Source organism: Schistocerca gregaria, chromosome X (genome assembly GCF_023897955.1).
Source record: "Schistocerca gregaria isolate iqSchGreg1 chromosome X, iqSchGreg1.2, whole genome shotgun sequence".
NCBI classification, from domain to species: domain Eukaryota; kingdom Metazoa; phylum Arthropoda; class Insecta; order Orthoptera; family Acrididae; genus Schistocerca; species Schistocerca gregaria.
This window is the reverse complement of record NC_064931.1, coordinates 780,133,884-780,146,194: the sequence shown is the minus strand read 5'-3', so window position 1 is coordinate 780,146,194 and position 12,311 is coordinate 780,133,884. Positions and strand designations below refer to the sequence as shown.

Below are 12,311 nucleotides of genomic sequence, written 5' to 3'. Positions count from 1 at the left end.
TGGTTAACTGCAGAACGCCACACTCAAAACCCACACTGTGCATTCGTGAGTAAATGGTGTGACTCGAGCCACCACACCAGCTGGGCATGAATCACACGTTCCATCACCTTGCAAATGTAGATGGTAAGAGAGATGGGACAGTAGCTAGAAGGAAAGTTTCTGTCCTTACCGGGCTTAGGTATGGGTATGATGGTGGCTTCACGCCAGCATCCAGGAAATGTGCCCTCAGCCCAGACGTGGTTGTATGTGTTAAGCAGAAAGTGCTTGCCCACAAGAGAGAGGTGCTGCAACATCTGAATGTGGATAGCGTCAGGCCCTGGCGCGGAGGACTGGGATGAACTGAGAGCACAAGCTAGCTCCTGACAGTGAAGGCGGCACTGTAGCACTAACAATTCGGATAAGAGAAGTGTATCACTCGAGCCACCTCCACTCGTTTCCGATGGATGAAGGCAGGGTGATAGTGGGAAGAGCTCGAAACTTCCGCAAAATGGCGGCGCAAGGTGTTGGACATAGTAACAGGATCTACAATGACATTGCCTGTGACTGTCAGGCTAGAAATGGGGGAATGGATCTTGGTTCCAGAGAGCCGTCGGAGGTTGGCCCACATGACAGAGGAAGATGTGGAACTGTTAAATGGACTAGTGAATGAAATCCAACTAGCTCTTCTGCTACCCCGAAGAACTTGACGACACTTTCAACACATCTGTTTATAATGAATACTGTTTTCCAGCGTAGGGTGGCGGTTAAAAATGTGGAGAGCATGTTTTCATGTGCGAATTGCATCGCGGCATGCCTCAGTCCACCACAAGGGACTGGGACATGACACGGTAAAGAGGGAGTGCGAGGAATGGAACTATTCTGCAGCAGGAAGGATAACATTGGTGAGATAGTCTGCCTGGTCATCACAGCTAGAGAAATCTTGTTCTGTGAAGGTCACCAGGGAGGAGTAAAGCTGCCAGTCAGCCTTAGTAAGCTTCGTCTTGGGCATGCATATGGATGGGGTAGGTGTCAGCAGACAGAGAGCACACGGGAAATGGTCGCTCGGGAAGGCATCAGTAAGAACAGGCCACTCAAGACGATGGGCAAGCTGGGCAGTGGAAAAGGATAGGTCCACATGGGAATAGGTGTGTGAGGAGTCGGAAAGGGAAGTGGGTGCTCCAGAGTTGAGGCAGAAGAGGTTTATTATGCCCATTAAAGTCATCGAGTAGCAAAACCTGTGGAGGTAGCAGCCCAATAAGCTGAAGGAAGTGTGCCCTAGTGACATCAAAGGACAGAGGGACATAAATGGTACAGAGGGAGAAAGTCAGGTGGGGAAGGAAAAGGCCGAACGGCAACAGCTTGAAAACAGGTATTCAGGGAGATGGGCTGACTATGAAGGTCATCCCGTATGAGCAGCATAATGCCCCCATGAGATGGGATGGCGATCTCAGGGGGAAGGTAAAAAAGAATTGGTGATAATGTGAAAGCTCAAAGCGGTCTTGAGGGTGCAATTTCGTTTCCTGAAGGCAGAGTACAAGGGGATGCTGCAATGCTAGAAGCAGATGTAAATCCTCTTTGTGTGACTGAAGGCTGTGAATGTTCCATTGGAGGACAGTCATAAGGTGTAAGAGATGTAGGGGTGTCAACTCGGTGGCCGCCAAGGGACAGCCGGTGGAGAGTCGCTACTACAGGGCACAGAAGCAGGAGGATGCTACTCCATGTGGTCCACAGAAGCATCGGCATACTTGTGTGGTCTGTCTGTGGAGTCACACACAGAAAAACTGGGCAGGATCTTAAAGGTGGTGAAGGAGAAGACCGTTTCTCTCTAGTGGACTTCTTCAAGCCCCTATGGTTAGAGGAAGACTTGGGCATTACTTGGCTGGAGGGATGGAGGAAGTCTTCTCGGGAGTACTCCTTCTGTCCTTTCCTGCCTGCCGGTTGTGTAATGGGTAGCTTCGCCCCTTTAGGCGAGAGTATGACCATTTGTTTCACAGCGGACGGTGGGACCGCGATGCTACCTTGACACTTCACCTCAGAGCCAAATTTGAGGTCGCATATCTGCGTGGCCATGTCCTTCATGGAGCGATGGGTAACAAGAACTGCGAGCTACTGGGTAAGGCACTTTTTCCTTTACCTGAATCTCTCGAACAGCCCAGGAGGAGGCGGCATGGCTGCCATTGCAGTTGATACAGCGGGGAGAAAGACGCGGACATTCACCCTTGTATGCATCCCTGCCACAGGTTATGCATGTGGCTGGGAATCGAGAAGACGTTCTAGTGTGAAGGTAGCCGTGGAGAAGCGAGGCAGCAAGTAGTAGTTGTGCTTCAGAATTGGAAGCTGTCTCTAAAAGCACAGTGCCATTCTGTAAACGAGAGCAGGATTTCACAGGGCCAGCAATGGATCAACACCTTTCTGAATAATAAATGGATTGAGCATGGCAAAGGACAGACCGTCTTCAGTACGTGATACCACAAGGAACTGTGGGGTAGTGGGAAGGATCTTCGAATCAGTAGCATCATTACATTTACGTTTCATCGATGTCGATGGATATGATGATTGACTCACCGCAAAGAAACCCCCATGATTGCCAGTGTCTCTGATGGCACGATCCCTCCAACTGGGGGCCCCCTTCACAAGGGGGTGCACCTACCTTAGGTGATTGTTCACACCTCAGGTCACACCTCCCGAACACCCAACGGAGGGACCAATGGGCAATCTGGGAAGGTTACCATTCAGGCAATCACCCCTCCCTGGGCCTGGCTTGTACCAGGGGGTAAATGCGAACCCTACCTGTCGACACGGGGCTGGGAATTGCGCATTACCCAGTCACCTATTATGTGTCAGATGCGTGGGCCAGCCTCCAGGAGAACACAGGGAGGAAGACGAAAAAAAGAAGACCCTCAAACGCCAAAGTGGAGGAATGAGAGGAGAAGGGAAACTAAGAAAGGAAAAGGGAGCCAAAAAGAATGTTGAGACTGTTTGCAGGTCAGTGACAGAATGCAGAACATTCCCAATAATTTCCCAGACATGTTCCCCAAGGGAGAGGAAAAAGAATAGCAAGAGGATAGACATACAGCATGGAAGAGAAAAAGTGCTGCAAAGGCTGGAGCCCCGTGGTAGCCAAGCACAACCCCACCAAAAACTGGCGAGCCCCCATGGGGGGGGGGGGGGGACTTTTGTAGGTCGCAGCATGTTTCCTACAGTTGAGTGGGTAGTGCATAACTGGATAGTATCTGAGGTGTTTTTTTTTTTTTAATTTATTATTGATGTGGCTTGGTGAAAAGTATCTAAGTAGGACTCTAATTCTCAGTCTTATGACTGAATTTGCAATAACATGCAGTCTTAGGAACATGACAGATTTCTCTGAAATTACCACCCCCTGCCCCCCTCCTCCTTCCTGACCAATTAGAAACATATTTTGATTTTTCATCTGAGCTGTGTTAGTAAAATCACCAATGTCTTTTGTTGGCTAGTGTTTTGGGGATCAAAATCATGACTACTTTTAGCAGATAAGGTGTTAGTACTACCTAAAAGCCCATCTGTAACCACAGGGAGTTTTTATGAATATTAGTAAGATCCAGATAAATCCCCACAACAGGCTAAAGCAACAAGATTATATGGAGTCTTACATTCTTGAGAAAGCTCAGCACAACTGGAGAGTCCCAAGAACCACAAGAATTCTCTACAAAGAAGGTAAAACCTAATAACAGGGATGCATAGCTCACCTTAAAATTGGGAATTTTATTCATGTTTCTACACTCCTTATGATCCAGGTATCTGAGCCAAGAACCACACTCTTTTAAATGCATATTGCACTGTCCCATCAAACAGTCATAGCTGAAGAACACATAGCATTTATGTTAACCCTTTAATGCTGGTCATTGCTGTATGGTGTGGCCTCGTCCATGTGAGAGAGCTCCACTGTACAGAGAAATGATGTGTCAGCGAACGGACGCATGACACAAGACTGTGTGATGAGATAAAGTACATTTTTCCCATACTTCTTTTGGATCTGGAATTTTGATTGCTGTGGGCTACATTAGAAGCACATATTTTGTTGGTTGTTATGTTTTAACTTATAAATTACTGCATATTATTATTTTTCATACAACACGTATAATTAATTTTGTGTAATGAAGGTGAGTTCATGTAACTACATCTCCATTCTGAACAAGAGCATCGTGCGATGCTCAACAATAAAAAAATGCACCCCATATTGTGTGATGGGTGAGTGAGTTACTATTTTTTATGCATGATTATTGGTGTTCAGTTTTATTTCGTACATATTATTCTTACTGTATGATTTACTGTTACTATAATTTTATCATTTCATTACATTATCAATCTTTAGTCTAGACACAGAAGAAAAATAAACAGTAATATGACCGGAACTGATCATTTCAATAATGGTGTTTTAATGTATTATAAACATACTGTCATCAAATGAAGAAATAAAAGAAGAAATTGAGACTTTGAATGGCTAGATTACACTTTATAACACTCCACATCTACATCCATACTCCACAATCCACCTGACGGTGGGTGGCGGAGGTACCTTGAGTACCTCTATCAGTTCTCCCTTCTATTCCAGTCTCGTATTGTTTGTTGAAAGAAAGACTGTCAGTATGCCTCTGTGTGGGTTCTAACCTCTCTGATTTTATCCCCATGGTCTCTTCGCGAGAGACACGTAGGAGGGAACGATATACTGCTTGACTCCTCGTTGAAGGTATGTTCTCAAAACTTCAACAAAAGCCCGTACCGAGCTACTGAGCGTCTCTCTTGTAGAGTCTTCCACTGGAGTTTATCTATCATCTCCGTAAGGCTTCCGCGATTACTAAATGATCCTGTAACGAAGTGCTCTGCTCTCTGTTGGATCTTATCTATCTCTTCTATCAACCCTATCTGGTACAGATCCCACACTAGTGATTAGTATTCAAGCAGTTGGCGAAAAGTGTACTGGAACCTACTTCCTTTGTTTTAGGACTGCATTTCTTAAGGATTCTTCCAATGAATCTCAGTCTGGCATCTGCTTTGCTAACAATTAATTTTATATGGTCATTCCATTTTAAATCACTCCTAATGCCTACTCCCAGATCATTTATGGAATTAACTGCTTCCAGTTGCTGATCTGCTATATTGCACCTACATGATAAAGGATCTTTCTTTCTATGTATTCGCAGCACATTACACTTGTCTACACTGAGATTCAATTGCCACTCCCTGCACCATGCGTCAATTCGCTGCAGATCCTCCTGCATTTCAGTACAATTTTCCGTTGTTACAACCTCTAGATACACCACAGCATCATCTGCAAAAAGCCTCAGTGAACTTCCGATGACATCCACTAGGTCATTTATGTATATTGTGAACAGCAACGGTCCTATGACACTCCCCTGTGGCACACCTGAAATCACTCTTACTTCGGAAGACTTCTCTCCATTGAGAATGACATACTACTTTCTGTTATCTGGGAACTCTTCAATCCAATTGCACAATTGGTCTGATAGTCCATATTCTCTTACTTTGTTCATTAAACGACTGTGGGGAACTGTATCGAACGCCTTGCGGAAGTCAAGAAACACGGCATCTACCTGTGAACCCGTGTCTAAGGCCCTCTGAGTCTCGTGGACGAATAGCGCGAGCTGGGTTTCACACGACCGTCTTTTTCGAAACCCATGCTGATTCCTACAGAGTAGATTTCTAGTCTCCAGAAAAGACATTATACTCGAACATAATATGTGTTCCAAAATTCTACAACTGATCGACGTTAGAGATATAGGTCTATAGTTCTGCACATCTCTTCGACGTCCCTTCTTGAAAACGGGGATGACCTGTGCCCTTTTCCAATCCTTTGGAACGCTTTGCTCTTCGAGAGACCTATGGTACACCGCTGCAAGAATGGGGGCCAAGTTCCTTCGCGTACTCTGTGTAAAATCGAACTGGTATCCCATCAGGACCAGCGGCCTTTCCTCTTTTGAGCGATTTTAACTGTTTCTCTATCCCTCTGTCGTCTATTTCGATATCTACCATTTTGTCAACTGTGCAACAATCTAGAGAAGGAAGCACAGTGCAGTCTTCCTCTGTGAAACAGCTTTGGAAGAAGACATTTAGTATTTCGGCCTTTAGTCTGTCATCCTCTGTTTCAGTACCATTTTGGTCACAGAGTGTCTGGGCATTTTGTTTTGATCCACCTACCACTTTGACATAAGACCAAAATTTCTTAGGATTTTCTGCCAAGTCAGTACATAGAACTTTACTTTCGAATTCATTGAACGCCTCTTTGCATAGCCTTCCTCACACTACATTTCGCTTCACGTAATTTTTGTTTGTCTGCAAGGCTTTGGCTATGTTTATGTTTGCTGTGAAGTTCCCTTTGCTTCCGCAGCAGTTTTCTAACTCGGTTGTTGTACCACGGTGGCTCTTTTCCATCTCTTACGATCTTGCTTGGCACATACTCATCTAACGCATATTGTATGATGGTTTTGAAATTTGTCCACTGGTCCTTAACACTATCTGTACTTGAGACAAAACTTTTGTGTTGAGCCATCAGGTACTCTGTAATCTGCTTTTTGTCACTTTTGCTAAACAGAAGAATCTTCTTACCTTTTTTAATATTTCTATTTACGGCTGAAATCATCGATGCAGTAATCGCTTTATGATCGCTGATTCCCTGTTCTGCGATAACTGTTTCAAATAGTTCGGGCCTGTTTGTCAGCAGAAGGTCTAATATGTTATAGCCATGAGTCGGTTCTCTGTTTAACTGCTCAAGGTAGTTTTCAGATAATGCACTTAAAAAAATTTCACTGGATTCTTTGTCCCTGCCACCCGTTATGAACGTTTGAGTCTCCCAGCCTATATCCGGCAAATTAAAATCTCCACCCAGAACTATAACATGGTGGGGAAATCTACTCGAAATATTTTCCAAATTATCCTTCAGGTGCTCAGCCACAACAGCTGCTGAGCCAGGGGGCCTATAGATACATCCAATTACCATGTCTGAGCCTGCTTTAACCGTGACCTTCACCCAAATTATTTCACATTTCAGATCTCCGTCAATTTCCTTCGATACTATTGCACTTCTTATCGCTATAAACACGCCTCCCCCTTCACTGCCCAGCCTGTCTCTGCGGTATACATTCCAATCTGAGTTTAGGATTTCATTACTGTTTACGTCTGGTTTCAGCCAACTTTCTGTCCCTAGTACTATATGGGCGTTGTGGCCGTTTATTAATGAGAGCAGTTCTGGGACCTTTCTATAGACGCTCCTGCAGTTTACTATTAGCACATTAATATTGTTATTCCCTGTTGCATTTTGCCTACTCCTACATTGCCGCGTCTCAGGAGGCCCCTTGTCGGGCCTAGGGAGGGAATTCTCTAACCTAAAAAACCCCCATGTGCACTCCACACGTACTCTGATACCCTTGTAGCCACTTCTGGTGTGTAGTGCACATCTGACCTATTCAGGGGGACCCTACATTTCTCCACTCGATAGCAGAGGTCCTCCAACACTCCCCTGTGGCACACCTGAAATCACTCTTACTGCAGAAGACTTCTCTCCATTGAGAATGACATGCTGCGTTCTGTTATCTAGGAACTCTTCAATCCAATAACACAATTGGTCTGATAGTTCATATACTCTTACTTTGTTAATTAAACGACTGTGGGGAACTGTATCAAATATAATATTGAACTGCTTAAAAATTTTGTTTTGTATTGTAGTGAAACATACTTTCACTGGTCTGTCATATGATGGGCCTTTTCGTTATTGTATGCTCTCATAGGTCCATTATACAATGGCTTGTGCTTAAATGGTTGACAGAAAATTTGTAACAGTGACCAGCCAGCAACTCAGGAATGACTGGATTTGTCAAACCTGAATCTGGAGATTTCTGGTGAAGCTCCCTATGGTGCTCACCATATTACCCATGGAGACAAAGTGACAAGTGGCTCATGGGACACTATGGACATGATCATGTGATCATAACCATGGACACAGTAAGGACGAAAATAGTGCATCCTGAAGTATGATGACTCATCAACATCTTATTTTAATACGATATCTTTCAGAGGATATTTGTTGATCTTTTTTCATTACACCTTCCAAGTGATTTATCAGTTTATCCATCAATCATTATTTTACTTTTACCTTCACGAGACATGCGATTCAAAAATTTATACGCTGGTGCATTATCAATTCTTGTTATTTCTGGAAAGATTTTCAACTATTGTTGTTCCTGGTTGAAACACTAATATGGACTTCCTTGATATTAGTTTTTAACACACAAATTTATTGGCAAATGACACTATGTTTTCTATGATCTGTTTGTAAGTTATATCTTCTTAAGACACATGTAAGTCTCTCACAGTAAAAGAACACTGGTCTCAATCGGACAGTCAGTTTTCCCAATTCTATTTTTTAATGTATTTGGAGTGGAATACTGATTTGCACCTGGAAAAATAATAAAGAATCTAGCCTTATCCTAAAAGATGACACTTAAAGCACATTCTTATCTGTATAAGGTATCATTTCACGCTCATATATAGGAGTATTTCTACCTTTCACTTCAAGAACTGTAATAAGGTAGACAAAGTTAAAATTTCTAAACACAGTCAATATGGCTGATTATTAATTTTTTAAGAAAATTTTTCTCCGTTGTGACATCCATAGCCCTACTACAATATAACACATTCCATAATAGAAAGATAATTATAATTTAAGCATTACTTACATCAGGCTTGGCCCCATCATAAATATCGAAGACCAAGCCAATCAATCTTAATGTTAGGACACACTGAGCCATTGTCCATTTAATATCATATGTTTCTGTTCCAGTCAAATAGTACCCTGAAACAAATTACAAACAATACAGACATTTACTAACACATGAATTGCAAAATCTGCATATTAAATTAGAGGGAAGAAGGCAACCACTTGCTTAACCAATCTGACACAGTTGATGACATACCACAGCAGTTCTTATTATCATAATAAAAAGTTACACGAAGAAGGGAGACTTATTTATTAAATTAACTCTAAGGTTCCATTCATACGGTGCATGTAGACAGGCTGGGCCACAGCAAGCCAAATGAAGCAGCTTAGGAACAAACATAGATTCTGCAAACAAATGTCATGTAAAACCCAGCTCACTCTGTTTGTCAATGAGACCCAAAAGGGAGTGCACAGGGGTTGATATTGTGTTCCTTGACTTCCAGAAGCTGTCCAATACAGTTTACAAGCATACAGAACATCATTCCAGCTTTGTGATGGGACTGAAAAGGTCCTACCAGACAGAACACAGTAAGCTATCCTCAATGCAGAAAAATCTTCAGACGGTAATTTAGTGTATCCAAATGGAGTGTTATAGGACTATTAATTTTCACAATATACATGAATGACCCAGTGGATAACATCAGAGACTTAATGAGGCTGTATGCATATGATGCTATTGTACTTAGAGAAGTCATAAAATTAGACAATTGTAGAAAAATGCAAGAAGATTGGCATGGGATTGAAGTTTGGCACAGGGATTGGCAGTTGATCTAAACATAAACGAATATAAGGTACTCCACATAAACAGGTGGAACAACCCAGCACTGTATATGGGATACTCAACAGCATGGTCATCAACACCCTTATAAGACGTCAGCATGCCAGTCTCATCGGGGAGGTTGGGGTGAGGACTGAGTGGTCGATGGCTGGCAAAGTTGCTTATAATGCATTAAAATTGACTTATCAATTGTAAAAGCCGCTGTCGTGATGCACTGAACTATGACACAGAAACTCCATTAACAAAAATGCTAAACTGCCTGGAAGAGCTACCCACTCAAACCATACTAAACTCCCCTTCCCTGGAATTTACGTATGAGACCCAAAATTTAACAGAATTTGAAAACCCATGCTACACTGGTGTTGGCTTTGGCAAGGAGGGTGGGCAGATCTCACATCAAACTAAGGGTTGCCCCTATGTCAGTATAAATAACGTAGTAGTTAAAACATACTGGATCAAAAGTGTTAAACTACAAACTTCACGGTGTGGTGGATATTCCCGCTGGAGGGTGAAACTATTTCTTAATGGGCTGTGTCCTATTCACAGTTTGGTGAGCAGCATATCCTTCCATTTGAGTGGTTGGCACAAAGTCCGCCATACCTGTGTAGTTGGTTTAATTGCTCACAGTTTGGTGTTTACCACTTCCAACCACTCGGTTTCCAATTGATGCATGTTGCTGTGTCAGATGACTGATTGATTGGTTGTTTGAAAGAGGGGGTGGGGGGGTGGGGAGGGACCAAACTGGTAGGTCATTGGTCCCCCATTCCGATTAAAATAACTCCACAAGGATGGGAGTAAAATAATCGAGACATACGAAATACAGCTGGGAGAAAGGAGAAAACCACAAGAATGGCAGAATGGCAATAAAAACACTAAAATGGACAAAATCCGGCAAGAAAACCAGAGAGAGACAAGAAACTTGCAGAAGAGGTCAAAACAAGAGAGCAGTTTACCATGACTGGCTGACCATGAGAATAAAAAGGAGAAGCCAGCCACTCTACAACGCATTAAAACCTCCAGGGTGGAGGACACAGAGGGACAAAGGACATGCGCTAAAATTTAGATCAAACGATACATCACACCCTCACGAATAAAACGTAAAACTAACTCAGCCGATGAGGCATTCTCAGATAAAATTAGTGGCAATGAGTCCAGTAACCAAAGATTTCATCGCTGGGCTGTCAAATTGGGACAGTGCACCAGAATATAGGCCACTGTCAACTGGGTGCCGCATCGACACCGAGGCAAGTCTTCACGGCGCAGAAGGTTGCAGTGGGTCGCCCAAGTGTGGCCAATGCGGAGCCAGCAGAGAATCATAGAGTCTTCGTGAGAGGCCCGCATGGAGGAATGCCACACATTCATAATGTCCATAATGGCACGCAGTTTGTTGTGTGTGCTGAGATTGAGCCATTCCGTCTCCCAAAACCTGGTGACATAAAAATGAACGCATGTCAGTTATTGCAATGCCCATCTCCATAAGCGGTTCCCATGTAGTCTGTTCGGCCAGCCTGTCAGAAAGTTCGTTCCCTGGGATTCTGACGTGTCCTGGGATCCACACAAACACCACTGAATGACCGGACCGTTCCAGGGCACAGATGGACTCAGGGATGGTCACTATCAAAGGATGACGAGGGTAGCACTGGTCGATAGCTTGTAGGCTACTCAAGGAGCCAGTACACAGAAGAAACGACTCCCAGGGCATGAACGGATGTGTTCAAGAGCACGAGATATGGCCACCAGCTCTGCAGTGAAAACACTGCAGCCATAAGGCAAGGAATGCTGTTCAATTTCCATGGAGATACACGAAGCCAATGTGATCATCAGCCCTTGACCCATCAGTGTAAATCACTTCGTGGCCTCGACACATGTCAAGAATCGAGATGAAGTGACAGCGGAGAGCCATAGGATGAACTGAGTCCTTTGGGCCATGTGAAAGGTCCAGGCAAAGCCGTGGCTTAGGTGTACATCATGGAGGTGTATGCGATTGGACCTCGAGTATAGGTGGTAAAGGCAAGGACTCCAATTCAGATAAAAGGGATCGGACGTGAACTGCAATTGTAAGCCCTTACCTGGGCCACCGATGCGGGAGATGAACTGTGTGTGGGAAATAGAGACAGTAATTCAGATGTGCAGGAGAACTACGAATGTATGAAATGCAACTGGTGAGCAGTTGTGCACACCTGACCTGCAATGGAGGGACTCCAGCCTCCAGAAGGAGGCTGGTCACCAGACTCGTCCTAAAAGCTCCCGTCACTAGTCGAACACCACAGTGGTGCACTGGGTCGAGTAAATGCAATGCTCAGGGTGCTGCCGAACCATAAACCAGACTCCCACAGCCAAGGCAGGATTGAACAAGGGCTCTGTATAGCTGCAGCAGCATAGAGCGATCTGCACCCCAGTTGGTGTTGCTCAAGCAGTGGAGGGCAATGAGGTGCTGCCAGCACTTCTGCTTAAGCTGACAAACGTGAGGAAGCCAAGTCAATCGGGTATCGAAAACCAGTCCTAAAAGTCGACATGTCTCCACTACAGTTTGTGGATCGTCACTGACATAAAGTTCTGGTTCTGGATGAATGGCACGATGCCAACAGAAGTGCTGGACTTTGCGGCCGAAAACTGAAATTCGTGGGCCAGAGCCCATGACTGTGCATTGTGGATGGCTCCCTGTAGGCACCGCTCAGCAGCACCAGTACTGGTGGAACAGTATGAAATGTGGAAGTCGTCTGCATACAGAGAGGGTAAGACGGATGGCCCTACAGCTGCTGCTAGACCGTTAATGGCTACTAA

General features: G+C 44.2%; 1 protein-coding gene across 1 annotated transcript in view; it reads right to left on the bottom strand.

Moving 5' to 3' along the window:
* LOC126299456 (lysophospholipid acyltransferase 5-like) overlaps positions 1–12,311 on the bottom strand; it is a 196,914-nt gene that overhangs the window by 162,398 nt on the left and 22,205 nt on the right. The window contains exon 4 of the mRNA XM_049991373.1: positions 8,709–8,824. Within this exon, the coding sequence (XP_049847330.1) occupies positions 8,709–8,824 (116 nt within the window). The remainder of the gene's footprint in view (positions 1–8,708; positions 8,825–12,311) is intronic.